The sequence below is a fragment of the Hyla sarda genome, chromosome 1 (genome assembly GCF_029499605.1).
Source record: "Hyla sarda isolate aHylSar1 chromosome 1, aHylSar1.hap1, whole genome shotgun sequence".
In the NCBI taxonomy this organism is placed as follows: domain Eukaryota; kingdom Metazoa; phylum Chordata; class Amphibia; order Anura; family Hylidae; genus Hyla; species Hyla sarda.
In genome coordinates this window covers 34129740-34156338 of record NC_079189.1, presented here as the reverse complement: position 1 = coordinate 34156338, position 26599 = coordinate 34129740, and the positions used below count along the sequence as shown (strand labels likewise).

The window sequence follows — 26599 nt, the reverse complement described above, 5'->3', positions numbered from 1 at the left end:
GCCATCTGTTTGGCTCTTATTTTCTGGTTACTGCTGGAAACAGACCAATATATTAACACAACAGTGCACAAATACATGCTGGTTGCTCTTGAATTTTGTCTTGTTGTTTTTGTCAGGTTTGACACTTTTAAACTTTCAAAAAAAGTATGTACAATTTAATACAAAGGGGGAAAAGGAACACAACGGTTCATTTATAAAAGCAGTTATTTGAAGAAAAAACACAAAAAATGAATATGTCTGGATAACAATATGTCATAGAACAGAGGCTTCACTATAATTAATGTCCACTTCAGAATTTCGTCTGGTTGTGTAATGTAATAGTTTCTCAAGGTCGAAAGACAGACATAAAAATAAGAAATAAAACAAAATTCAAAGACAATAATAAATTACAATAAAAATTAGATGGATATTTGAAAATAAATATTTATTTAAAAAAAAAAAAAACTGTGAAGAATGACACATACTAAACTGTGGGTTCAGGTATTTCTAAAAGAGTATGTCTTTTATTGCCTCGACTTTCAACTTTGAAAATGAATGTAACTCTTTCTTAGGGGAGATTTATCAAAACCTATGCAAAGAAAAGTTGACCAGTTGATCAGATTGCTTCTTTAATTTTTAAAGGGCCTCTGAAAAATGAAAGAAGCAATTTGATTGGTTGCTACGGACAACTGGTAAACTTTTCCTCTACACAAATTTTTATAAATCTTCCCCAATATCCTTGAGGAAAAACGCTAAAATGCCTACCAGGTGCTACATATAAACATATACCCCTAGACATTGTGACGGTTGCCATTCAGCCATTTCATTTGAGCCAGACAAATATTCATGAAAATATCAAATTTTTTAGAGATGAGATGTCTCTGAAACTTACACCCAACATACTCCAGGACAGGAAGGGGCGCTTAATTCTAGGCTTCCATGGATCAGATCAGAGATTTAAGTTAAAGGGAAACTTGAATTTATAAAAAATAAATAAATAAACAAAAACAGAAGGCAAATAGGGAAGGAGGAGCAAGCAGAAACTATGAAATAAGATTCCCTCTATAATAGCAGACAATGCTCTGCTATGCCTCTGCTGCCTGACCACAACAACAAAAGTACAGATAACAGCTGAGGGCAAGTAGCTCCGTCACTATGGAGAGTTAGATGGTTTACAAAGCTACCGACGTGTTTCAGAGAGACTATGCTCTCCATCAGCCTGGAATTTGAAATTCTGCAATATGCATTGTCTATTTGTGATATCACACGACTGGTGTAGCCTGGCCTTACTAGCCTTAACAATCACATGACAAACATGTGAATACAACTGTTGTAGCCAGTGACTGTAGTAGTCCTGTGGATATATGATCAAAGTTTGGAGAGGATCGCAGTCCGACGCTGCAGGGAGGCTGCCTGTCAAGAATTCACAGCGGGCAGCGGAGGTAAAACCAAGCAGGTTTATTGACTTAAAAGTAAAGTATATAGAGACAACGTGTTTCACAAGGAATCCCTTGCTTCCTCAGGTCTGGAGTATTACTGTAAAATCAGGCTTTAAATATTTAAAAAACAAGGGAGTGTTACAAAACAGGAGTGATGTCATAAATTATCTCTGTGACATGCGTATTACGGGTGAAGCGAAATAATGGTTACAAGCATATTGCATTTATATTAACACCCTGTACACAGATATGTGGAAGGGTGTGTATATACATATAAGAATAATATTCTGTATGATTGGTTTCTTAGTATTTTTAGTATTTTTGCGGCATTGGTGTCTTTCTATAATGATTCCCGATGTATCGGGTGCTCCGGTAGTTTTGCTTGCTACACAGCGGCTGTGAACTGTGGTTGTATGGACTCTGCCGAATTCGGGAGGATCGGTCCATACAGTAATCACTGTGGATGTAAGCAGGATGGGTGGCATGCCAGAAGGTATCATTGTTTCATTTTTGTGCCAACATGCAGAGGAGGTGGATATTGCTGCCATTCATATTTTATTTTCCTGTTGTGAGGAGGGTGTTTTGCGGTGTTGGTACAGTGTATATCGAGCCTTGAACATATTGTTGCCTTTTGCTTTGGATTATTCTTGCTGGCCGCAGCTAGTGGTGAAGCCGGTGTTAGATGTATACCGACGAGCAGAGATGGTATACCGATCCTCCCGAATCTGGCACAGTCCATACAACCACAGCTCAGAGCCGTTGTGTAGCAAGCAAAACTACCAGAGCACCAGATACATCGGGAATCATTATAGAAAGACACCAATGCTGCAAAAATACTAAAAATACTAAGAAACCAAGCCTGCAGCACAACACTGAAAGGTGAGTGGAGAATCCAACCTCATACCTGACATCATGAATCACTCTGTGTACAGTATTTGATTTTCATCTGGGAAACATCTACACTTAGAGAGTGCCCTTTTCTTCTGTTCCCTTTCTATACATGTACTTTCTATACATCCTGTGGATGTATGATGCGTCATTACCGTGAGATGGATAAAGGAAGGCCGGCGGAGAACAGAAGAGCAATGGAACTGGGAAAAAGCAAGATTCGAAGGGTGAGTAATGGTTGGTTTGTTATTTTAGAACATACCCTGCAGAAACTTACAATTGTTATACTCATGGACAACCACTATAAGATAACCGATTTCCTTTGGGAATTTAAATTTTTCCAAGCACTTAAGAAATATTACCACATTATGAAATATACATATTTTTTGCCTTCAATTTTCATTATTTATCTCACACCCTGTGAATACCAATTAGTTTCTCAGCAGCAAATTAACAGAATGATAATTATTCCTCATAGTGTTGCTGTGACAAGAGAAATACATTTTCTGTGAAAAAGTCCAGATAAAAAAAACAAAATAAAATAAAATGTTTTCCCTTTTTGTCTTTGGCTTATTTTACACAGTCATACTGTAAATGCTCTTATAATACAAGAATATTACATACGGCAAATTGACGACCCAGTAAAAACTCCCATAACATAGTCAAGAAACTGAGGTTAAAAACATTGTCATTATACGGGAAAAAGTTTTTATTCCTACGCACATCAGACTTTCTGCCAGTGAATGACTGAAGGCCCCAGCAGGAAGTCTCTTGAACATTAATATCAAAGAAAAATGCATCAGAACTGGTTACATTGCAAATGGAATTACGAGGTCAGAATTTTCAAAAGTTTAAATAGCTGCTTTTTGGAAAAAAAAAAAATTAAGTTAGGACTACACAGTGATTTTGGCAGTGATATGGATCACACGGCCAAGACTCAATGTGTCCCACTGCAGTGACCATGCTGCATGACAGTTTAGGTAAGTGAGTACGGTCGAGTTGTAACCCACAAGTGGCAGCTGTCTGAAAGTAAAAAAAAAATCCATTCGAGAAGGATTTCTCACGGCTGTCAGGGCCACTTAAATGGGCACTGTCACGTCCTAAAGACATGTCAAAAGTTTTAATCGGTGGGTGTTGGGAGAATGAGCCAGATGTCCACTAGGCATGCTCTGTGCCGAGAGAGATCGGAAAACTCTCTATGTAAGTCTATGGAGCATGTTTCAATCACATGACACAGAGCAGGGAAAGGAGCGGGCGGCAACACAGTCTTCTCCTGGCTTGTTCTCCTGATCTGCAAAGTTTTTTAAGTGGCAGGTATGCTAATGCAACAAGATTAGTGCAGTGCAACCCTGGTCATAGCACAAATTACCATGTAATCCATGTAAGGTTATGAGAGGCATGACTCCCCCCCCCAAACCCTCGTTTCTTAGCACGTGGGTCCGATTCTGGTTCTTCTGGCCTCCTTGTGTGCTACTTGAACGCCTTTATAATGGGAAAAAAAGTTCAACCTTGATATGAGACCATACAATTGTTTTCTTAATTTTTTCAGACTAGTTATACCATAACTATCACGTTCTATATAGCCGATTACAGAACATTTTCCCCCACATTACATTAGTACCTTTCCTCAATATCATTTATTTATTTTAATTACAATATACTTAATAATAACCAAAATCACTGAAAGTCTGGTAGGTTTTGTAAAAGTGGGTAAAAAATACATTGACGAAAGCAAGGCCTCATTTGTAGGCTTTTTTGGTTGTAATGAAGTTTGGAATTCCAGTGTGAAACATTGGCCACTAAGCCACCATGAAGATCATGGATTCCCCTAATAGCTGGTGCTTGACCAAAAAGTATATATTTGGATTCTGCTGCTTGAAATAGTTGTGGATCAGAAGTAGTATACAGGAACATTTATTTGAGGCAAATGGTTTTGTGCCATCCCTTTCATCTGAAGACTAAAAAGGGTTGCCCAACAAATTATTAATATGGGCCGAGGTATTACAGAAAAAAAAAATGTTTCTTTCCTGTGCCATCTGTGACCTTTGGTGAGATATTGTTATCTCGTATGATGAAAAGATCTGGGAAAAAAGTCCTAGGCACAACAAGAGACCATTTTTCACCTACAGTACCCGCAGCCACCAAATATTCTCAAATACATTAATTTGCAATAGGACAACACATTTTGAGGCTACAACCTCCCTCTTTGTCAGGTCTATCTGATGTCAAGTCAGGGCCATTTGATGAACCAGACGAAGAGGGAGGTTGTAGCCTCAAAATGTGTTGTCCTATTGCAAATAATCACATTTTTTATTTTGACACTATTCTAGGGTAATCAGTAAGAAAAATTTGAAAAATTTGGTGGCTGTGGTTAGATACTGTCCTCTCTTGCTTGTGCCATGGATCCTCTCTTCATTGTCGATAATCGTCCCAGCTATCAGAAAACAATTGGATGCAGGCTGTTCTTGGCCACAATTATTATGGAGCATTTTGGTGTTGTGCCCAGAGCTGAACAGCCAAAGGTGACTGTTAGGCGATACTTTTTCTGTTAAAAATGGTGAGAAAAATTTGGTAGATGTTGGTAAAGCCATTGAAGTGTCTTCTCTTGGGTGTGCCTTGGATTTGTCCTCGGATCTTTTCTTCATTGTAGTGCATCCTCCTAGCTACCAGAGACTGGTTGGATGCAGACAGCTCATGGTTAAAGTGACTATAAGGTGCTTGTCGTGCTATGCATCCAAAGACAATTTTTTCAAGGTGGTTAAAGTGTTTTATTTTTTATTTTTATTAATAATATTTTTGAAGTTGCATGACTATTGCAATACTTATAGGTATTTCCATATGCCCTTTGATTATAGCATTTGTTTTTGAATTAGTAGTAGCTGTAGTCTATTTGCAATGTATAGAGAAGCTCTGAAATATGTTTTCATCATTTTTCCACTGTCAAAATGATATATCCTGTCACTGAGAATCTTCGATGGCTTTTGAGTCACTTTACATTGAGAGCACGTCGCCAAAACATGATATAAGACTTGGTAAACAGAAGAGTTCTACATAGAGGTGTTTTTTGAGAATTGTAGTGAGAAGTATTTGCACATGGGCTATTCTGGGAAAAATAAAACGGTTCAATAAAATCCCCCCTTCCCTCAATAACAATTCTTATTTCCATTTTAATACCTCAAGTCAAGGATGAACTTACTTTTCCTTTAGGACCTTCAGGAAAAAAATGTTATTTAGACCAAACTTAAAAGCATCTGAGAGTCCAAATGAGCATAAAAAGTATATGTTATTACTTTACGCTATTTGATTGTATAAAAAAAGAGGAAAAAACAGCAATGCTAGGAGAAATGGCTTTTTTTTGTTTCCTCACAGCTGTTTTCATGCCAAGAGCTACCTTAACTACTTTTGTTGCTTCAATGATCATTTCGTTCTTTCAGATGTTTCCAAAGTCTTTAGCAAATTGAGAAAAACAGAAACTTTCAGATTAAAGGTAAATCACAGTTTCTGCACAGTTATCATTTTACAGTCATAATCATCCCCTTTCTTCACACCATTTCAGTTAGGAGCCCACTTATATACCATAACTGGGTTTAATGCAGGGTGAAATTTAGGAATCAATAATTAAAAAAAAATCCTTTGGTACCATTACCAGGACAACAGGTCACCGATGAACCCCCAGTGTTTTTTTTTTTCAAGTGATCTGGACTTTCCCAAGGAATTCTTAGGTCTCTCTGTGCTAGAATAGTCAACATTATCAATAAACAGGCAAAAACTTTCTTATCCATTACAATCCCATGCTGCATTTGTTGCCTATTGTTTTCCCCAAACCAGAAAAGATCCCAGATAGACCGAGCTACTTTACGGTACAGCTTTGCTCAATACAGATTTGAAAGTTTTCTATGCAAGTGTATTTTCTTCTGGTTCGACTTCTCAGTCCTTAAAAATTACTGAAATCATCAAGGGTGTCTTTGGTACCCCATTATATTTGACTTTTTTTATGGAACCCTTGGCCCTGCTCATCAGAATACGTTTGGACAGTCTTGCCAAAACTCTAATATTATTTTAGAAACTTTTAGGCTTTCAAGCTTTTCTCACCTATCTCAATATAACTTTGCCTCTATATTGGATCAAGTACCTTATTGGAAGTTTCCTATCATTATTATCCATAGGAAATAGACTACATCTGCACCTACAGTATGACTCTAGATGTCTACCTATGGTTGATACATCCATTTCAACCTGTTTCTCCTCCTTATATCACAATTTCAGCTTACCTGCCAGCTTGGAAAAAAATAATTGTGTCATGAAGTTCTTCCATTACACATTGTTGACCGTCCCATTACTTTCTCAACCTAAACCTCTCTACTTGGAGCTTAGCAGGAATATGAGATGTGTACGGTCTATGGACCCTCAATCATTTCATTCTTAAACATCTCTCATAAGTACAGTGTTACTCGAGCTGGGTTTATGAATATTTGATGGCACAACAATTCCTAACACAATGCCCTTTTGCGCTTCTCCCACACCCAAAACTCCTTTTGAATTATATAACAGCCCTAATGAATTGATAACCAAAATATACTCCACATTGTGCTAAGCTTTAGAACGGTAAAAAAAAAGACAAATATCAATCAGGTACAACCAAGGAGGGGGAGAAGATGAGGGGAGATAGATCAACTCACACATTTCTTGAACACTACTTTTTCTTAACTGAGTGAGATTTAATACTACTTAAACTACTCTGTGGGCTCAGTTTATCTCTTTTCTGGACTATTATGACATGTTTAGTAGTAGTTTTTTTTATTTTTGTTAAAGTACAAAAATGTAGGTCACCTTCACGTTTACATTTCTTTTTCATGGTCTCTAACAGGAAACAGATGACCATTGCATTTGGACTTTATCCATTCCAGCTATTATGACTTGCATGTTGTGCTTATCGATTGCCTATCTAGTATGCTTTAAAACGTATTGGCTGGTTCTTGGTACTTGAATCATTTTTGACATGCATGGTTGACCAAGAAAGTTATATAGTGGATCCGCTGGCCTGTGTGGACAATGACTGAACCGTATCAGGGAGCTGAGTCTAAGGTGCCGCTAGTTTTCACCAGAACCCGCCGCAAAGTGGGATGGACTTGCTGCGGCAGGCAGCAGCCAGGTTGCTACCCCTGGCACGATCTGTCCACACAGATTGCCCAGATGTAACTCAACACAGATGGTAAGACGTAGTCAGACGATGCAAAGGTCAGAAGGACAGTCAGCTAGGAAGCACAGTCGGGTCACAGGCACTAGGTCAGGAGGCAGGCAGCAAAGGAGCAAAGTCAGATCAGGAGCTGGAGGTCAGGAACACTAAGTAGTCAAACACTGAGAAAAGCTTTCTCTTGGCACAAGGCACCAAGATAGGTAGGTGCCGAACTTAAATAAGGTCCGCCCTGCAGCTGACCAATTAAGAGTGCACTGAACCTTTAAATTTAGTAGTGCCGGCAATCAACGGCCATCAATGTTGGCACCTCTGAAATTTTTCTACAAAATGAATTATTTCTCACCGAAAAGGATTGCAGTAACACATGTTTTGCTATACACATGTTCATTCCCTTTTTGTGTATTGGAACTAAACCAATAAAGGGAGGAAAAAAAGCAAATTGGACATAATGTCACACCAAACTCCAAAAATGGTCTGGACAAAATGATTGGCTACCTTTACTTAATATTTGGTTGCATCCTTTGGAAAAAATAACTGAAATCAGTCGCTTCATATAACCATCAATAAGCTTCTTACACCTCTCAGACGGAATGTTGGACCACTCTTCCTTTGCAAACTGCTCCAGGTCTCTCTTATTGGAAGGCCTTTTCCCAACAGCAATTTTAAGATTTTTCCACAGGTGTTCAATGGGATTTAGATCTGAACTCATTGCTGGCCACTTCAGAACTCTCCGGCGCTTTGTTGCCATCCATTTCTGGGTGCTTTTTGATGTATGTTTGGGATCATTGGCCTGCTGGAAAACCAAGGATCTCGGACACCAACCCAGCTTTCTGACACTGGGCTGTGCAGTGCAACCCAAAATCTGTTGGTAATCCTCAGATTTCATGATGCCTTGCACACATTCAAGGCACCCAGTGCCAGAGGCAGCAAAACAACCCCAAAACATAATTGAACCTCCACCATATTTCACTCATTCCATTTTTGGTAAACAGTAGAATGATGTGTTTTACAAAAAAGCTCAATTTAGATTTCATCTGTCCATAAGACTTTTCCCAGAAGGATTTTGGCTTACTCAAGTTCATTTTGGCAAAATGTAGTATTGGTTTTTTATGTGTCTGTGTCAGCGGTGGGGTCCTCCTGGGTCTCCTGCCATAGCGTTTCATTTCATTTAAATCTTGACGGATAGTTTGTGCTGACACTCATGCTCCCTGAGCCTGCAGGACAGCTTGAATATATTTGAAACTTGTTTGGGGCTGCTTATCCACCATCAAGACTATCCTGCGTGACACCTTTCATCAATGTTTCTCTTCTACGCCCAGGGAGATTAGCTAGATCTCTGGAGATGGACTTGTAACCTAGAGATTGTTGATATTTTTCCACAATTTTGGTTCTAAGGTATTCAGACAGTTCTCTTCACCTCTTTCTGTTGTCCATGCTTAGTGTTGCACACACAGACACACAATGCAAAGACTAAGTGAACTTCTCTCATTTTTATCTGCTTTCAGGTGTGATTTTTATATTGCCCACACCTGTTACTTGCGAAAGGGTGCCAATAATTTTTTCCAGACCCTTTTTGGAGTTTGATGTGACATTATGTCCAATTTTCTCTTTTTTCCTTTGGTTTAGTTACAATACACACAAAGGGAATAAACATGTGTAGAGCAAAACATGTGTTACTGCAATCCTTTTCTATAGAAAGAAAAGGGAACAGAAAAAAAGCGCAGCAATGTGCCGTTACTCCTAATAACTGAGGGTAAATGAGAAGAGAAGCAGTTCTGCTCACCTTTGGGTGTTGCACTACGGGTACAACACCATATAGCGTAGTGAATAGAAAGTTCGGGAGTGCTGCCACGTCACCTTCTCCGTCTTAGGATGATCCTAGGCGGTCTTGGAAATAGAGGGAACTGTGGTCTGCATTGCAGCAGAAAATGCCGGTGCGTTCAGGCGCTCTCCTCACAAGTGTAGATCAATCCAAGGTTGGATACAAATCAAATCCAAAATGGGAAATGATATATAGGCAAAAGGATTTTATTTAACATAAAATAATAAAATGGGGATAGTGAAAAAAGGCCGTAACATGGGGGGTGGGTCCCACCCCCCATGTTACGGCCTTTTTTCACTATCCCTATTTTATTCTTTTATGTTAAATAAAATCCTTTTGCCTATATATAATTTCCCATTTTGGATTTGATTTGTATCCAACCTTGGATTGATCTACACTTGCGAGGAGAGCGCCTGAACGCACCGGCATTTTCTGCTGCAATGCAGAACACAGTTCCCTCTGCAATCCTTTTCTGTGAGAAATACATTTTCTCAAAAAATTTCAGAGGTGCCAACATTTACGGCCATGACTATATATATATATATATATATATATATATATATATATATATATTTTTTTTTTTTTTTTTTGTTATCTCCTTCTACATGAAAGTGTTGCCTAAGGCAATTTTTGGTACAAACCCAAGACTTTCAAACTCTAACTGGTGATTGATCATTGCAATCATTGATCAAAATCATCATAAGAATGACCCCAACACTCGGTTGACACTTGGGCAATTGCAACAAAAGAAGAGTAAATATTGAATATTCTGTAATATAACCCAGCAGCTAAGTTTTAAATCTGTCCATTTATTAGAAGCAACTCAAGAAAAAGAAAATACTATTCATCGAATTTAACAACTGTCTCAGATACAGAAAATCATACAAATTGACTTTTATCCCTGCAGGGAAAATCCATAAACCATTACGAGAAACAAAACAAGTTTTTCTGTCCCTTTTTTCTCTCTGTCTTTGTCATTTTCTTGCGATAAAAATGAGAACACATTGGAAAGGTCACTCACCTATTATGCGAGAAACCGAGGAGGCTTTCCCCTAAAAACATGTCTGCCCTTTAAGTACTCCTTTAATTTAAAAAATTTTAACCATGGCAACCTTTTGGTACTCTATTACTTGCATGTACTTTGTTACCAAAGCGGAGCTTAATTTCACTTCCATTAGCCGGAGATTCTATTCTGTCGTTATAGCTCCGATGGGTGTAATGACATTTTATTATGTTACACTATAACAATGAAGAAAAAATAAATAAAAAAGTATCTCAAAATCAATAGAAACTTAAGGCCATCGTGGCCTTTGATGTTTCAGAATTTTCAGACGTGAGGTTGTGATATTTATGTTGTGTCTGAAATGTAAAAAAGTGACAAACATTTATATATATATATAAAATAAGAAAATCAACAAGTATGAATAGCAGAAAACACAATGTGAGAGGAGTAGAAAACTTTTTGTAGTCGTTCCAATAATGTAAAAACACTTTTGGGTCTCTCAAATTAATATTATTGTATTGTATTGTTATGTTAAAAGGAAATCAATTAAGGATGCAGTGTTATACCAACAACGCTACAAAGTGAATAAAAAAACTAAATTTAGGATTCTTCCTCCGATATATTTTGTATGTACTGCTTCCCAATGGTTCCAACGTGATCAGGCTCATCAAGAGGAAAAAAAAAAGCTAAAAACATACAAACAAATTTTTCGGCTTTGTCTTTTAATAAAATTATATATATATATATATATATATATATATATATATATATATAAATTATATATATAATAGTTAAATTGACCAACCCACCCCCATTTGCGGGGGAGTCTATTGGACTGCTGGTGCCTGGCATCTCTTGGTGAGTGTGTCAGTCCAGCTTGCAAGCCGCACCCCTCACACAAGCAATGCTTTCTGCAAGCATGCCTTTTTAAACGTAATATGAGGTTGGGATATGAGGAAGTGATGTAATGATGGGATATAACGATGATATATGAGGATAATAGCATCATTGTTGTGTTTCCTCTATCACAAAGTTTAGGTAGAAAAACAGGTCAATATCAATTAATTTTTGGGGGGTAAATAGTGTATCCTGTAACTTTGTAGTTATTGTAATGTAGATTACTTACATTGCTCTTTTATATCTATCTATCTATATATGTGAATATTTTTGTAGAAGCCTTCCTCTGCTGGGTCTGTCTACACCCTCATTGGTAATGCACTGTGCACTCTTTGTATTATGCACTCGTTTTTGGTTTGAAACATACCAGGTACCTGTTCAGATGTGTGGCTCAATGCGCTCACTGCCCAGCGATCTTGGTATACTGCCTCGCTTTTAGCGTCGGTGGTTGCCGGGGGAGCTGGTCAGGTGCGCAAGAGAGCCACATGATCCTGATCATGTGCATGGAAGTACTCTCAGCCTGCTCACAGTGCCATTGTACGCCATTGTACGAAGCTGGTGGATGTCTCCTCCCTACTGTGAAGGACAGTCATGGCCGTAAATGTTGTCACTCCTGAAATTTTTCAAGAAAATAAAATATTTCTCACAGAAAAGGATTGCAGTAACACATGTTTTGCTATACACATGTTTATTCCCTTTGTGTGTATTGGAACTAAATCAAAAAAGGGAGAAAAAAAAGCAAATTGGACACAATGTCACACCAAACTCAAAAAATGGGCTGGACAAAATTATTGGCACACTTTCAAAATTGTGGAGAAATAATATTGTTTCAAGCATGTGATGGTCCTTTAAACTCACCTGGGGCAAGTAACAGGTGTGGGCAACATAAAAATCATACCTGAAAGCAGATAAAAAGGAGAGAAGTTAACTTAGTTTATGCATTGTGTGTCTGTGTGTGCCTACACTAAGCATGGACAACAGAAAGAGGAGAAGACAACTCTCTGATGACTTGAGGACCAAAATTGTGGAAAAATATCAACAATCTCAAGGTTACAAGTCCATCTCCAGAGATCTAGATTTGCCTTTGTCCACAGTGCACAACATTATCAAGAAGTTTGCAATCCATGGCACTGTAGGTAATCTCCTTGGGTATGTTCAGAAGAGAAAAATTTATGAAAGGTGTCAACGCAAGATAGTCCGGATGGGGGATAAGCAGCCCCAAACAAATCCCAAAGATTCCAAAGATATTCAAGCTGTCCTGCAGGCTCAGGCAGTAGACCCAGGAGGACCCCACTGCTGACACAGAGACATAAAAAAGCAAGACTGCATTTTGTGGAAATGAACTTGAGTAAGCCAAAATCCTTCTGGGAAAACATCTTGTGGACAGATGAGACCAAGATAGAGCTTTTTGGTAAAGCACATCATTCTACTGTTTACCGAAAGGGGAATGAGGCCTACAAAGAAAAGAACACAGTACCTACAGTGAAATATGTTGGAGGTTCAATTATGTTTTGGGGTTGTTTTGCTTCCTCTGGCCCTGGGTGCCTTGAATGTGTGCAAAGCATCATGAAATCTGAGGAATACCAATGGATTTTGGGTCGCACTGTACAGCTCCGTGTCAGAAAGTTGGGTTTTCGTCCAAGATCTTGGGTCTTTCAGCAGGACAATGACCCCAAACATATGTCAAAAAGTTCCCAGAAATGGATGGCAACAAAGCGCAGGAGAGTTCTGAAGTGACCAGCAATTAGTCCAGATCTAAATTCCATTGAAAACCTGTGGAGAGATCTTAAAATTGCTGTTGGGAAAAGGCGCCTTCCAATAAGAGACCTGGGGCAGTTTGCAAAGGAAGAGTGGATCAACATTCCGGCTGAGAGGTGTAAGAAGCTTATTGATGGTTATAGGAAGCGACTGATTTCAGTTATTTTTTCCAAAGGATGTGCAACCAAATATTAAGTTAAGGGTGCCAATCATTTTGTCCAGACCATTTTTGGAGTTTGGTGTGATACTATGTCCAATTTGCTTTTTTTTTCCTCCCTTTTTTGGTTTAGTTCCAATACACACAAAGGAAATAAACATGTGTATAGCAAAATATGTGTTAATGCAATCCCTTTTTTGTGAGAAATACTTCATTCCCTTGAAAAATTCAGGGGTGCCAACATTTACGGCCATGACTATATATATATATATATATATATATATATATATATATATATATATATATATATAGTACAAATAGGAAGTGGCACTCCAGAAAATGAGAAATAAGTGACTTTATTCACCCATTAAGAATGTGCAATGTTTCAGCCTCACCATGAGGCCTTTCTCAAGCCTATATATATATATATATATATATATATATATATATAAAACATAAGCCACCGTAATATGCGACCATGCCTCAGAGAGTGGAAATATACACATATAATATAAGAAGAATCCGGAATTAAAAAGATTTTGCTAACATTTTGCTTAATTATAAGAAAAAAGAAGCAACATTTTTTAAATAAACCAAAATCAATTATTCTATAGTTAAGTTTCAAAATGATGACTTTTTTTTATAATCCTGGTTATTTGGTTCTTATTCTTTTTAAATATTGGCTATTGGCTATTCCCTGAAAATGGTGGGTTGAATTTTTTTTTTAAATAATCATGATTAGGAAAATTCTTAGCTCTGCATTCTTCGCATATTTGTAGTAAAACATATCAGGAATCCAGCCCCCTCCTCCCATCTCTGCGAGACAGATTGGCTTCTTCGTCGTTGCATACATTAAAAAGGTTGAGCTTAAAAATAGCTCCTGGTTTAGTTTTCTAATACTGTTCAATCCTCTGCATTCAAATTGGACAATTCACCTCTTCCAAACGACATATAACCATTATTGATCAGCTCGGGCCTCATGCCGAGCAATAACAACTTCAGTCTTCTTTATGATTCTTGGAAAATACGTGAAGGTTTTTCCCGAGTTGCAGTGATAAATATTTGTCCATATTCACAGTAAACAGCTTTGGAAGTGGCAGAAAAAAAAAATATATATTTTCCTGGATCTTACATGTGAAGAGGAAAATAACCCAGTATAAAGAAACTCTCCAATAATCACATAGAACCCCATTGATATTAAAGGAGTACTCCACTGATAGACATCTTATCCCCTATCCAAAGGATAGGGGATAAGGTTTCTGATCGCGGGTGTCCCACAGCACCAAGCGTTCTAAACAAATGCTGGGTTCCTGCTGCAGTTGTAATGTATAGATAGAAATTTCACATAAACTCTTCATAATGCATATATTTTCACCCTTAGGCTAAGTTAACACATCATAAACAAAAAATCTTCTAGATACACATAGCAAGGCTGTTCCTCACTGAGTATTGTGGTCAACTCAGCCAATGAGAAGGTGTGAATGATGGCCAATAAGCCACAGAGCTCACACTTCCCAGTGATGGGATATCTGCTTGTTTCAAGACTGTGCCCATGATTGTGGTTTGTCCCATCATTCCTATTCCTTGTGTCCCCTGCATTCCTGTACTGCTCTGACCTCCTGTAACCTAACCTCTTGTCGGTTTCCTGACTACACTCCTGCCTGATGTGTTTCTACTTTGACACTCTTTTGGTTTGTGTTTGGCCTTTGCCTGTCCTGACTTTGTGTTGACTCTGACTGCACTTCCCTCGTACACTCTAACAATCTAGCTTGTCCCTGTTTACCCTTTGTCTTCTGATTTGCAAGCACTTTTTTCCATACATTTTTGACCTGGACTTTCTGAAATTTCTTGACACCCCTGCACTTAATCTAGTGTATGGACCATTGCCTAGTTGAAGGTCATTGTTTAGGGTGGATCGTCCAAGAAGGTAGAGACAGTGGTTGAGGCAAGATTAAGGTTTGCACTAATCTCAAGCCTGGGAGTGATAGGTTAAACAGATTAGATAAATAGATAGATACACAAATATGGTGGTAGTAGTAGTTGCCACTTTTGGCCCCATGGTTGAGGACCTTATTACAGCCCTTCTGGTTAGAGAAAGTAGACAACTCATATGTCTTTATATTGTGTTGTCTATGCTGTTATTGAAAAACAGTCTAACAGCGGAAAGCCATTAATTAGACTGAAATAAATGAGCAGGAGAGGACTAAACAGACGCCTGATAAGTTATTCAACAGGACAAAACACAATAAAACCAACCACAGAGGGAGAACTGGCGCCTAGATTTATGGAGAGTCAAACAGGTGCGGGGCTATGGCAGCCGAGGCAGATGCTCAGCTTACCACAACATTTTCTTGACTATGTGCCCAATATAAAGGGTATCACAGTTACTGTACATTGTTATTTGACTTTACTCATAATTTGTGTTATTTTATGTTTTTATTTAGATATTTTACATATTAAAAGTTTTACAGGATTTTTAACACTTTGCTCTCTCCTAGTCCAGCAGCCCTTTCTTTGCAGAACAATTCAGCAATAAGGTATGACCAATAGGCTCTAACAAACCCTAATGTCTTATTGGGGCTTAAAGACCTACGCTTCTATTAATCAGAGTGGAGAGTCATTGGAATTAGCACCATACAATGCTACATATGTTCTGCAGTGGTCTCAGCTGTGTAGGGTATGGCAGTAACTGTGACAATTAGACTTAGATAAGGGGAGCATTTCATTTGTTATTCGAGTTAGGCTTGTTCACACTGCCGTTGTGCTCCAGTAAAGAGAGCTCTGTCGGTTAGTCTGTTAGAAGGATGGGAGTAGAGGGAAGAAAAAAAAATACTGCCAGTCCAATTTTTATTTACCACTCAACTCCACTAAAATACCATATTCCCACCTGACCTTATATAAGTCAATGGGACCATCAGGAACCAGCAGTGTCAGTTGTGCCCCAAGGCATTATGGGTCCGTTCGGTGCATAAAAAAAAAAATGTGACCCAGAACGGATCGGAGCTTAACGGCAATGTGAACTTAGGATACATGTACATTACTATTATGTTCCAACCCATTCAGGGTCCATTCTGCTCCACACAACAGTGCCAAATCGACCTTTTGCACAACAGACACGACTTGGTCCCAATTTCTTCTGACTTGAATGGGGACCATTAGGTGTCTGTTATTTTACGGGAGTTGAGCTAAAAAAAATATTGGACATGCAGTATTTTTTTCTCCATTAAACTTCTGTCCTTTTTAACAAAATCTCCAAAATCTTAGGTGAGACACAAAACTTCTCCTCTACAGCTAAATGGACCCACATACTTCAAACTAAGCAATAGTCCAGGGTTCTTATTTTTTATAGGGAACCTGAAGCCACTTTAGAGTAGAATAAAAAATACATTAGGCTCTACTTTCAGTACCAGTAGTTAGGCATGGTGAACATTTACACTAAGAACTCTGCCCCCTTCCATAGACGCCCCCTCCCATAGACTTGCATTGATGGGGCTTGGCCATGACGTCACAAGGGGGCATCATGAGCCTCCGATACAGCAGCCGGGGTTCTAAACGAATGCCGGGTGCTGCAGGGAAATCGAGGGGCTCCCAGCGGCGGGACCCACGGGATCTGACATCTTATCCCCTATCCTTTAGATAGGGGATAAGATGTTTAGGGGCAGAGTACTCCTTTAAGAGCAGTTTTATTTGGGAAGCTTATGTAGCTTTTTTTCAATTGAGAAAAGGCAAAGAAAAATGTCAAGCTGTGGGTGCCTACTTTAATTTTTACCAAGACTATATTTTCTCAAAATAAAACAAAATAATAATAATAATAAAATAAATTAATTAAAAATTAAAAATAAAAGGCACTGTTTTCCACTCTGGGTTTCTAGTAAAAGCGTTATTTTTTTTTTTACCTTGCATTTTGTGACAAGAAATTAACATAATAAAATTGTAACTGTCTAAAAAATAACCAGCAGGCAGCAGGTTGAAAGTGGTCAAAGCCGTAAGTTTTAAAGCACTTATTTCCCGAGTACATCCAAATAAAGGGAAGGAATGATTCTAAATGGTTTTTTAATCATTTTCCTCCAGAAGGTCTGCATGTCGGTGCTGAGCTCTGCAATGTGCTGCAGAGATCTGCTGGAATGTGAGATTAAAACTACAGGAGAGGACTCCCCACTGATCTACACTTTCTACCCTGTATAGAACTCCACTGTTGTCTATAGCATTTCAGATTGCCACTTTTACCTCCCAATCTCCTTTTTATATGAAACCTGCATTACGTACGTGTATTTCAGACAACTGCTCTTAAAGGCAAAGAAGATGATTAACTCTACCATAGTGTTCAAGGGATTGTTATGTTGGATGATGCCCAATGTTTGTATGGGTTATCTTTATGTACCAAAGGTAAAAGCTTCCCAACCAGGGGGCCTCCAGCTGTTGCAATACTACAACTCCCAGCATGCCTAGACAGCCAAAGGCTGTCTGTTTGTATTTTTGATTTCCATGGGTACTGAATGGGCAGCCATCAAGGCAAGTGGGGTGCCTCTTAACACACCTGCTGCATCTTGGCAGCCCACACTCCGGCTACCCGAAATTGAATTTTCATAGAATATTATTATGTCAATATTAATAATTATTAGAAATAAAGCATTTATTAAACTAAATAAATAAATCCATATCAGTAAAAAGGGATGCCATAATTCACAGTGTGAACTATAGCAGGAATGTCTTTTAAAATGGTTTTTACGTGGATTCCAACACAGATCCTGTGTAAAAAAGGTGGATCTGTAAGGGGACAGAATATGAGGATGGAATATGAGGACGGATGTGAGGAAAGTATATGAAGTAGGTATATGAGGTCAGGATATGAGGTAAGTATATGAGGTCAGGATATGAGGTAAGTATAAAAGTATATGAGGTCAGGATATGAGGTAAGTATATGAGGTCAGGATATGAGGTAAGTATATGAGGTCAGGATATGAGGTAAGTATATGAGGTCAGGATATAAGGAAAGTATATGAGGTCAGGATATAAGGAAAGTATATGAGGATGAGATATGAGGAAATTATAGGAGGATGGGATATGAGGACAGTATATGAGGTCGAGATATAAGGACAGGGTATGAGGGTGGGATATAAGGACAAGATTTGAGGATGAGATATGAGGACAGTATATGTTGTCGGGATATAAGGACAGGATATGAGGTCAGGATATAAGAATGGGAATGTGTTGAATCCTGGAGGTTTTGTAAGACCCTTTCCCAAGCTGCCATTGACCTTGTATGTAGAAAAGGGGGGTTTACATAATGTTTTGAAAACTCTCCTATAAATGAGGTAATATTTTTAACCAGTGATACAGTATAATAACGGTAACCATGTAAAAAGGTATTATTTTTAACCAGTGATACAGCATAGTAACGGTAACCATGTAACATACGGTACCCCTCCCCTCATATCCTGTCCTCATATCTCATCCTCATATCCTGACCTCATATCCGATCCTCATATCTCGTCCTCATATCCTGTCCAAAAATACAAAAAAAAGACTCTTTAAATAAATAAAGAAGCGTCCCAGCCCCAAAATGTAAGGATCAAAACAGGAGAGATGTTTAAACAGACCTTGGTGTGTGCGCCAGCTCTTAAGTAATACAGACAAGAGGGTGATTGATAACCGCGAGCAGAACATTACTCAAAATGTGCTAATCAGGTTTAACTCGGGCGAGATAGAATACTGTCACAAATTGAATCTATCAGCTAAAATAATGAATCCTTGTCCTTGTGTGTCGGCAAACGGCAAATGAAAACGTGGATGTGTGAAGTGGAAAAAAACATTGAAAAAAAAAAAAATGAAGAGAATATCGGTTTTCATCACCATTATAAATATATCACTTTTACATGATTTGCTTGGACTTGAGTATTAAACAATGTTATTTATATTTGTATACATAATTATTGTATCTTATACTTCTTGAACAGCGTGTATTACACTGACGGACTAAAATAACAGAGCCAGCATTATAAAAAAAATAAAAAACTCCATCAAGCTTTTTTGTATTATAGAGTTATTGATGTTGTTTTTTAAGTTTTTGTTAAGTGTTATTCACAAAAAGATATGTTTTTGTACCAACAAAAGCAAATTCAACTGACAGACTCTTCTGGCTTTTTGTGGCTCCTCTTTTTAGTTTTGCTATGTATAGGGCATTTGTATTGCTTTATTATTTATTTTGCATTGTAAAATTGTATCTTTTTATTATTTTTTGTAACTTTCAATATTTCGGACATACTCATCCATTCCATATAGATAGAGAAGACAGCAATCTAAATGTGTTTTATGACGACAACTACAACAAACAGGAAGTATTTGACAGAGAAATGTCAATGATTATGATCGTCTTGTGGAACCTGTGGAATACAGCCGCATCCCAGACATAAAGGAGTGAAAGGGGAGCTGCATACAGAGCATATTATAACTGTACGATGTAACTATCCTGCTTTATCTAGGCCTCCAATGGTACAAAAGAGCTTCAATTAATCTGCCCATCCTCTAGTGGTGAAATGACTCATTCTGTTCCAGTCTATTCAGCAAAGCTAGCAAGTGTAATATTGTCTAAATCAAGTTGTTTGTGGGTTTTAATTCCCTACAATTTCCTTTCCAATGAATTTACTAAGGTTATCCTACATTTTGCACTTTTCCCTACATTTTGCTTTGTTTTCACATGTTCTGATCTGTCGGGTTTTCCTCAGCTCAAATCCACTACATTTTTTGTATAAACCTTAGTAAATATGTAGGGATTTTGTAAAAATGTCGGGAAACGCCCCCTTTTGGCAGCCATGCCCAATTTCCCCAACGGCCACGCCCCTTTTTTAGGTCTTCTCGATAAAATGGATAGCTAGTCAGGTTTTTTTTTCAATTCTGGCCCAAACAGAATTTCTGGTGCACAAGCCGACAAAACATTATCCATATAGTGCAGTTTTAATACTGACTACTTGTTATTTACTTACCTGTTCACTCCACCGCTTGGTGCGGCATCTGCCACTCTGAGCAATGGCTATGTCTATGGCTACCAGGTTTGCTGTTGATGGGGCTGGTTAGTCAGTCAGAAAGCAGGGAATGCATTTCCAAATGGATTTCACCTAAACAATTGACATGTCATTTTTTCTGCAGAGGCTGGAAATGGGAAATTCTTTCCTCTGCAGAAAAAAAAGCAATGGGATTCTGCTGCAACAGAATTTCCAAGCAAATTTTTTTCTGCACATTCCACTCAACTCCTATACCTATGATTGGTTTCCTTAGCCTCACTAGCATTGTATTCTGTGATTTACTGGATGCTATCAGACCCTCTGCTTGGAATCCTTGTTTATCCTTCTGCTTGTTGATGAATTCACGCACATGTATGCCGGTAACATCCTCAGGGTAGATGGCTTCACACTCAACAGACAATGCAGCCAGGCCCCCTTTCAGCACCTGACTTGGGAAGTATTGTCTCGGGCCGCACAGCACTCTGCATATGGTAAGAGACAGCACTCATATTGTAGGCTGCAAAAAGTCTCACAATCCAAGAACCAAAAATCCCGGAATACCCCTTTAACAGCTGCAGTGTCCATACATATCATATCTTAAAATAGTATCGGGTTTGTGTTCCTTTAAGTGATTTCAGCATCAAGAAGTAAAGAAAAGGCAACCTTGGCATGTCTTATGTCTCGACATGTTCTTTCAAGTTCACAGGTTTGCACCTCCTCCCAATGACACCTTCCTTGGATGCCGGCACAGCATTCTCCTAGAACACCTGTATGCGTCAGGTAAATGTTAATGTATTCTGTCAAAAAACAGATTACCATCCAAGGCTAAATTACTCAATGTCATTATCTGTATCAGCCATCTGCAATTCTAATCCCCTCGTGCTCAAAAATTCTGAGCGCCTGCTACAGTATTTTTGTTTTACGTTCCTGCATAAATCTGTTAAGCTCAATATGTTACAGCAAATTCCCAAAAGCAAAGGCAATCTGCTGGCCTATAAAACACTGGTTACTGAAAATCGAAGGGTTTTTAATATGGTAACAATTCACCGAGTCAGTGTCCAATCCTATTCCATGGCTGAAGGTCGAACGGCTGGGTTTTGTGTGACAACCTGTGAGCAAGGTGCGAGGCGCCACACTCTGGCCTTGAACCTCATCTAGTATCCTGCACCTAATAATAAAAAAAAAACCTGAACAGTTGGGGCTGATTGGATTTTAAGTGATGCAAATTTGTAAATCAAAGAAGCAGACTCCCTTAAGATTCAGTCTATTTAGACTATAATTGTATAGCAGAGCAAATTACATTTACAGTACATTTAAGCTCCCGGAGGACAAGGTTTGTATAAAAAAAAATCATTTCGAGCTCGAATGCCGGAACGTACCATTCTATTTTATATCAATAAGTTTATAGTTCCATAAAGAAACATTTTGATTATTTTTGTGGGCCAAGATGTGATAATCCCTGGTGTGCTGCTCTAGCGATTTTACTCTTACTGGAGTGTGCCCGTCGCATTTAGTCGCCCAAGATCGCTGTCTAATTGCCTTTCCCGGAGCCTCAGGTGACTAAATTCATTCACTTTGGTTAATGGGGCAGGCGATCAATTGCGAGTCCTGGGAGGGGTAATAGGTCCATAGCCGGAGAGGCAAATTAAAATGCATGTTTAGGGGAGGGGGAAGGTATTTGGTGGGATTAATTGCTAATATCACGTTTCAATGCACCGTTGGATTTATGCTGTGATAGTTAATTGTTTAATAGAAACAGACTGTGTGAGTGTAATGTTTGGAAGCCACAGGTTGCACTATGGTGCTTATTGTAATAGACAGGGCTAATAATGCCGGATTTGTACACACAGCTTTCTGATTAAATCTGGTCAATGAAAAAGCTATTTTAACCACAATAAGAATTTATGTGGACATTTTTTGTGATATGATGACAACGGATTAATAGAATATTAAAAAGTATGTTTTTGTTTTTATTGTGCCCCACATATATGAAATTTTAATTGAGATTTTTATTTATATACTTCAACAGGAATAGAAAAATTACTACACTGCTTTCTATGAGCTACTTTAAGACTGCCTCTTAGTACAAAAAGAAAATTACTGTAGTACAGCCCCTATGCTATAATACCCCTCTGTGTAAAAGATTATAACTGTTATAATACTGCCTCCTATGTAGAAAACTATAACTAATATATTATTGCCTCCTATGTTCAAGAATATAACTTTTATAATACTTGATCCTATACATAAGCATATACCTACTATAATACTGTTCATTTGTACAAGTATATAACTACTATAATACTGCCTCCTATGTACTCGAATATAACTATTATAATACTGTCCCCTATGTACAAGAATGAACTACTATAATGCTGCCTCTTATGTACAATAATATAACAACTATAATACTGCCCCTATGTACAATAATATAACAACTATAATACTGCCCACTATGTACAATAATATAACTATGATAATACTGTCTCATATTTACAAGAAAATACCTACTATAATACTGCCCCCATGCATAAGAATATAACAACTATAATACTGCCCCCTATGTACAATATTTAACTACTAAAATAATGCCTCCTATGAACAAGAATATAACTACTATAATACTGCCTCCTATGAACAAGAATATAACAACTATAATACTGCTCCTATTTACAAGAATATAACAAGTATAATACTGCCTGCTATTAGCAGGAATATAAACTACTATAATACTGCCTCCTATGTACAAGAATATAACTACTATAATACTGCCCCCAATGTACAAGAATATAACTACTATAATACTGCCTTCTATGTACAAGAATATAACTACTGTAATACTGCCTCCTATATACAAGAATATAACTACTATAATACTGCCTCCTATGTACAAGAATATAACTACTATAATACTGCCTCCTATATACAAGAATATAACTACTATAATACTGCCCCCAATGTACAAGAATATAACTACTATAACACTGTCCCCAATGTACAAGAATATGACTACTATAATACTGCTCCCTATGTACAAGAATATAACTACTATAATACTGCTCCTATGTACAAGAATATAACTACTATAATACTGCCATCTATGTACAAGAAAACAACTACTATAATACTTTAGAGAGGTTACGCCCTCTAAGTACATACCATTGCCAGTTATATATTTCAGCATCAAATGCTTTTAAAGTGGAGACTCTTGGCGATAAGAACTCTTTAGCTTTCAGGAAAACATTTCTAAAACATTCTATACATTCGTACCAGTGTGTGTTTTTTAGGAACACTTTCTCACACGCTCAATAATTGCCACTCTCTTTCTTACAGCCCACCAGGAATACGGGTGGATTGAACTCCCTGGTAATGGGTGGGCAGGTCCCGACTCTGAACAGCTCTCACCCAAAGAGGTAGAAATACAGTTAATTCTCAGTTTTCATACATTCATGAGGTCTACTGTGGGTAAACATTCGCAACACAATGAAACGTGTTCCATGCTCGATAGCAATCCTATACATAGAGCCTGACAGTGGGAACTGAAATCTCGTGCGGCTTCTACTTTCTCCACTCTCTAATATTTCCTAAAAAAAAAGTCATATGACTAATCCAACAAAATATACCAAATTTCATGTCATTACAATATAACTTATTTATAAGTGGGCGGTAATTTTTTTGTTATTTTCATAAAAATCCAATATGGTAATGTACGCATTTATTTTATTTCTTTTCAGTACAGGCCATCAAGGGTAAACCCCAAAGGCTTCAAATGCAATAGACCTCTCAGAACTATAAGGGCAAATTCACATGAGTCTGGCTTTCAATAAATTACTTATTCTTTCATTAATTAAGCCAATTGGGATCTTCCGCAACAAATTTGGGCACAGTCTGCAAATTAAGACATGGTGCAATTGCACTTACATGAATGTTCTCCCTCCATTATGATCCTGGTTTGGTAACACAGGACTATTATTGGTTACTGTTTTCATTCCCTGACTCTTTGAGAAAATTCTTCACGTCCATGTTTGCTAATAGCACAGTTTATCTGGAGAGGGAAGTCCTACACAGCTTCGTTCCACCAGTAGTAATGGGAATGTAATCATCAGGGATGGGTCCCCTCTCAACCCTCATAGTCTATTGGTATGATATTTCCACCTATGGACCTCATAGTCTATCAGTATGGTACAAAAGACTAAGCAGGGACGTGCACACATAGGGTTCAAAGGGGGCTTCAGCCCCTGCCCTGACCCTGCCCTTTAGCCGAGCATCTCCCTGCCCTTCATTTAGAAGTGAGCCTCTCTGCAGAGGTAACTGGTATAGCGCTGGCACTCTTGGAGATGCTCGGTTCCTTTAACAACCCCCCCTCCTCCCCAGCTCCTCCGTCTTCCTCCCCAGCTCCTCCCTGTTGCTGAACGATCTCGCACAGTGTAACTTCCTGTCTGCCGATGAGTGAACGAGTCTGAAGGCAGCACAGAGTCCTGCCTGAAAATCCATTTACTGTAGTATTCCCTGTGCCCAGCCAGCTTCCTATAAAAGTGAGTGCAGATGTATTGTGTGAACATGTGTGTGTAATGTGTATACAGATGTATTGTGTGAACATGTGTGTGTAATGTGTATACAGATGCATTGTGTGAACATGTGTGTGTAATGTGTATACAGATGTATTGTGTGAACATGTGTGTGTAATGTGTATACAGATGTATTGTGTGAACATGTGGGTGTAATGTGTATGCAGATGTATTGTGTGAACATTTGTGTGTAATGTGTATGCAGATGTATTGTGTGAACATGTCTGTGTAATGTGTATGCAGATGTATTGTGTGAACATGTGTGTGTAATGTGTATGCAGATGTATTGTGTGAACATTTGTGTGTAATGTGTATGCAGATGTATTGTGTGAACATGTGTGTGTAATGTGTATACAGATGTATTGTGTGAACATGTGTGTGTAATGTGTATACAGATGTATTGTGTGAACATGTGGGTGTAATGTGTATTCAGATGTATTGTGTGAACATTTGTGTGTAATGTGTATGCAGATGTATTGTGTGAACATGTGTGTAATGTGTATGCAGATGTATTGTGTGAACATGTGTGTGTAATGTGTATGCAGATGTATTGTGTGAACATGTGTGTGTAATGTGTATGCAGATGTATTGTGTGAACATGTGTGTGTAATGTGAGTGCAGATGTATTGTGTGAACATGTGTGTGTAATGTGTATGCAGATGTATTGTGTGAACGTGTGTGTGTAATGTGTTTGCAGATGTATTGTGTGAACATGTGTGTGTAATGTGTATGCAGATGTATTGTGTGAACATGTGTGTGTGTGTGTAATGTGTATGCAGATGTATTGTGTGAACATGTGTGTGTAATGTGTATGCAGATGTATTGTGTGAACGTGTGTGTGTAATGTGTTTGCAGATGTATTGTGTGAACATGTGTGTGTAATGTGTATGCAGATGTATTGTGTGAACATGTGTGTGTGTGTAATGTGTATGCAGATGTATTGTGTGAACATGTGTGTGTACTGTGTTTGCAGATGTATTGTGTGAACATGTGTATACAGATGTATTGTGTGAACATGTGTGTGTAATGTGTATGCAGATGTATTGTGTGAACATGTGTGTGTACTGTGTTTGCAGATGTATTGTGTGAACATGTGTATACAGATGTATTGTGTGAACATGTGTGTGTAATGTGTATGCAGATGTATTGTGTGAACATGTGTGTGTAATGTGTATGCAGATGTATTGTGTGAACATGTGTGTGTAATGTGTATGCAGATGTATTGTGTGAACATGTCTGTGTAATGTGTATGCAGATGCATTGTGTGAACATGTGTGTGTAATGTGTATGCAGATGTATTGTGTGAACATGTGTGTGTAATGTGTATGCAGATGTATTGTGTGAACATGTGTGTGTAATGTGTTTGCAGATGTATTGTGTGAACATGTGTGTGTAATGTGTTTGCAGATGTATTGTGTGAACATGTGTGTGTAATGTGTATGCAGATGTATTGTGTGAACATGTGTGTGTAATGTGTATACAGATGTATTGTGTGAACATGTGTGTGTAATGTGTATGCAGATGTATTGTGTGAACATGTGTGTGTAATGTGTATGCAGATGTATTGTGTGAACATGTGTTTGTGATGTGTATGCAGATGTATTGTGTGAACATGTGTGTAATGTGTATGCAGATGTATTGTGTGAACATGTGTGTGTAATGTGTATGCAGATGTATTGTGTGAACATGTGTGTGTAATGTGTATACAGATGTATTGTGTGAACATGTGTGTGTGTAATGTGTATGCAGATGTATTGTGTGAACATGTGTGTGTAATGTGTATGCAGATGTATTGTGTGAACATGTGTGTGTAATGTGTATGCAGATGTATTGTGTGAACATGTGTGTGTACTGTGTATGCAGATGTATTGTGTGAACATGTGTGTAATG

General features: G+C 38.1%; 1 protein-coding gene across 3 annotated transcripts in view; it reads right to left on the bottom strand.

Annotated features, from left to right (window-relative positions):
• The window catches only part of CTNNA2 (catenin alpha 2), a 2092931-nt gene that overhangs the window by 1488338 nt on the left and 577994 nt on the right, over positions 1 to 26599 (bottom strand). Inside the window, exon 8 of one of the 3 annotated variants that reach the window (XM_056553849.1) lies at positions 21269 to 21309. The exons of the other annotated variants lie outside the window; for them this stretch is intronic. Coding sequence (XP_056409824.1) covers positions 21292 to 21309 — 18 coding nt within the window. The 3' untranslated portion in view covers positions 21269 to 21291. Of the gene's footprint in view, positions 1 to 21268; positions 21310 to 26599 lie in introns of those variants that run through there. 3 annotated transcript variants of the gene reach the window in all.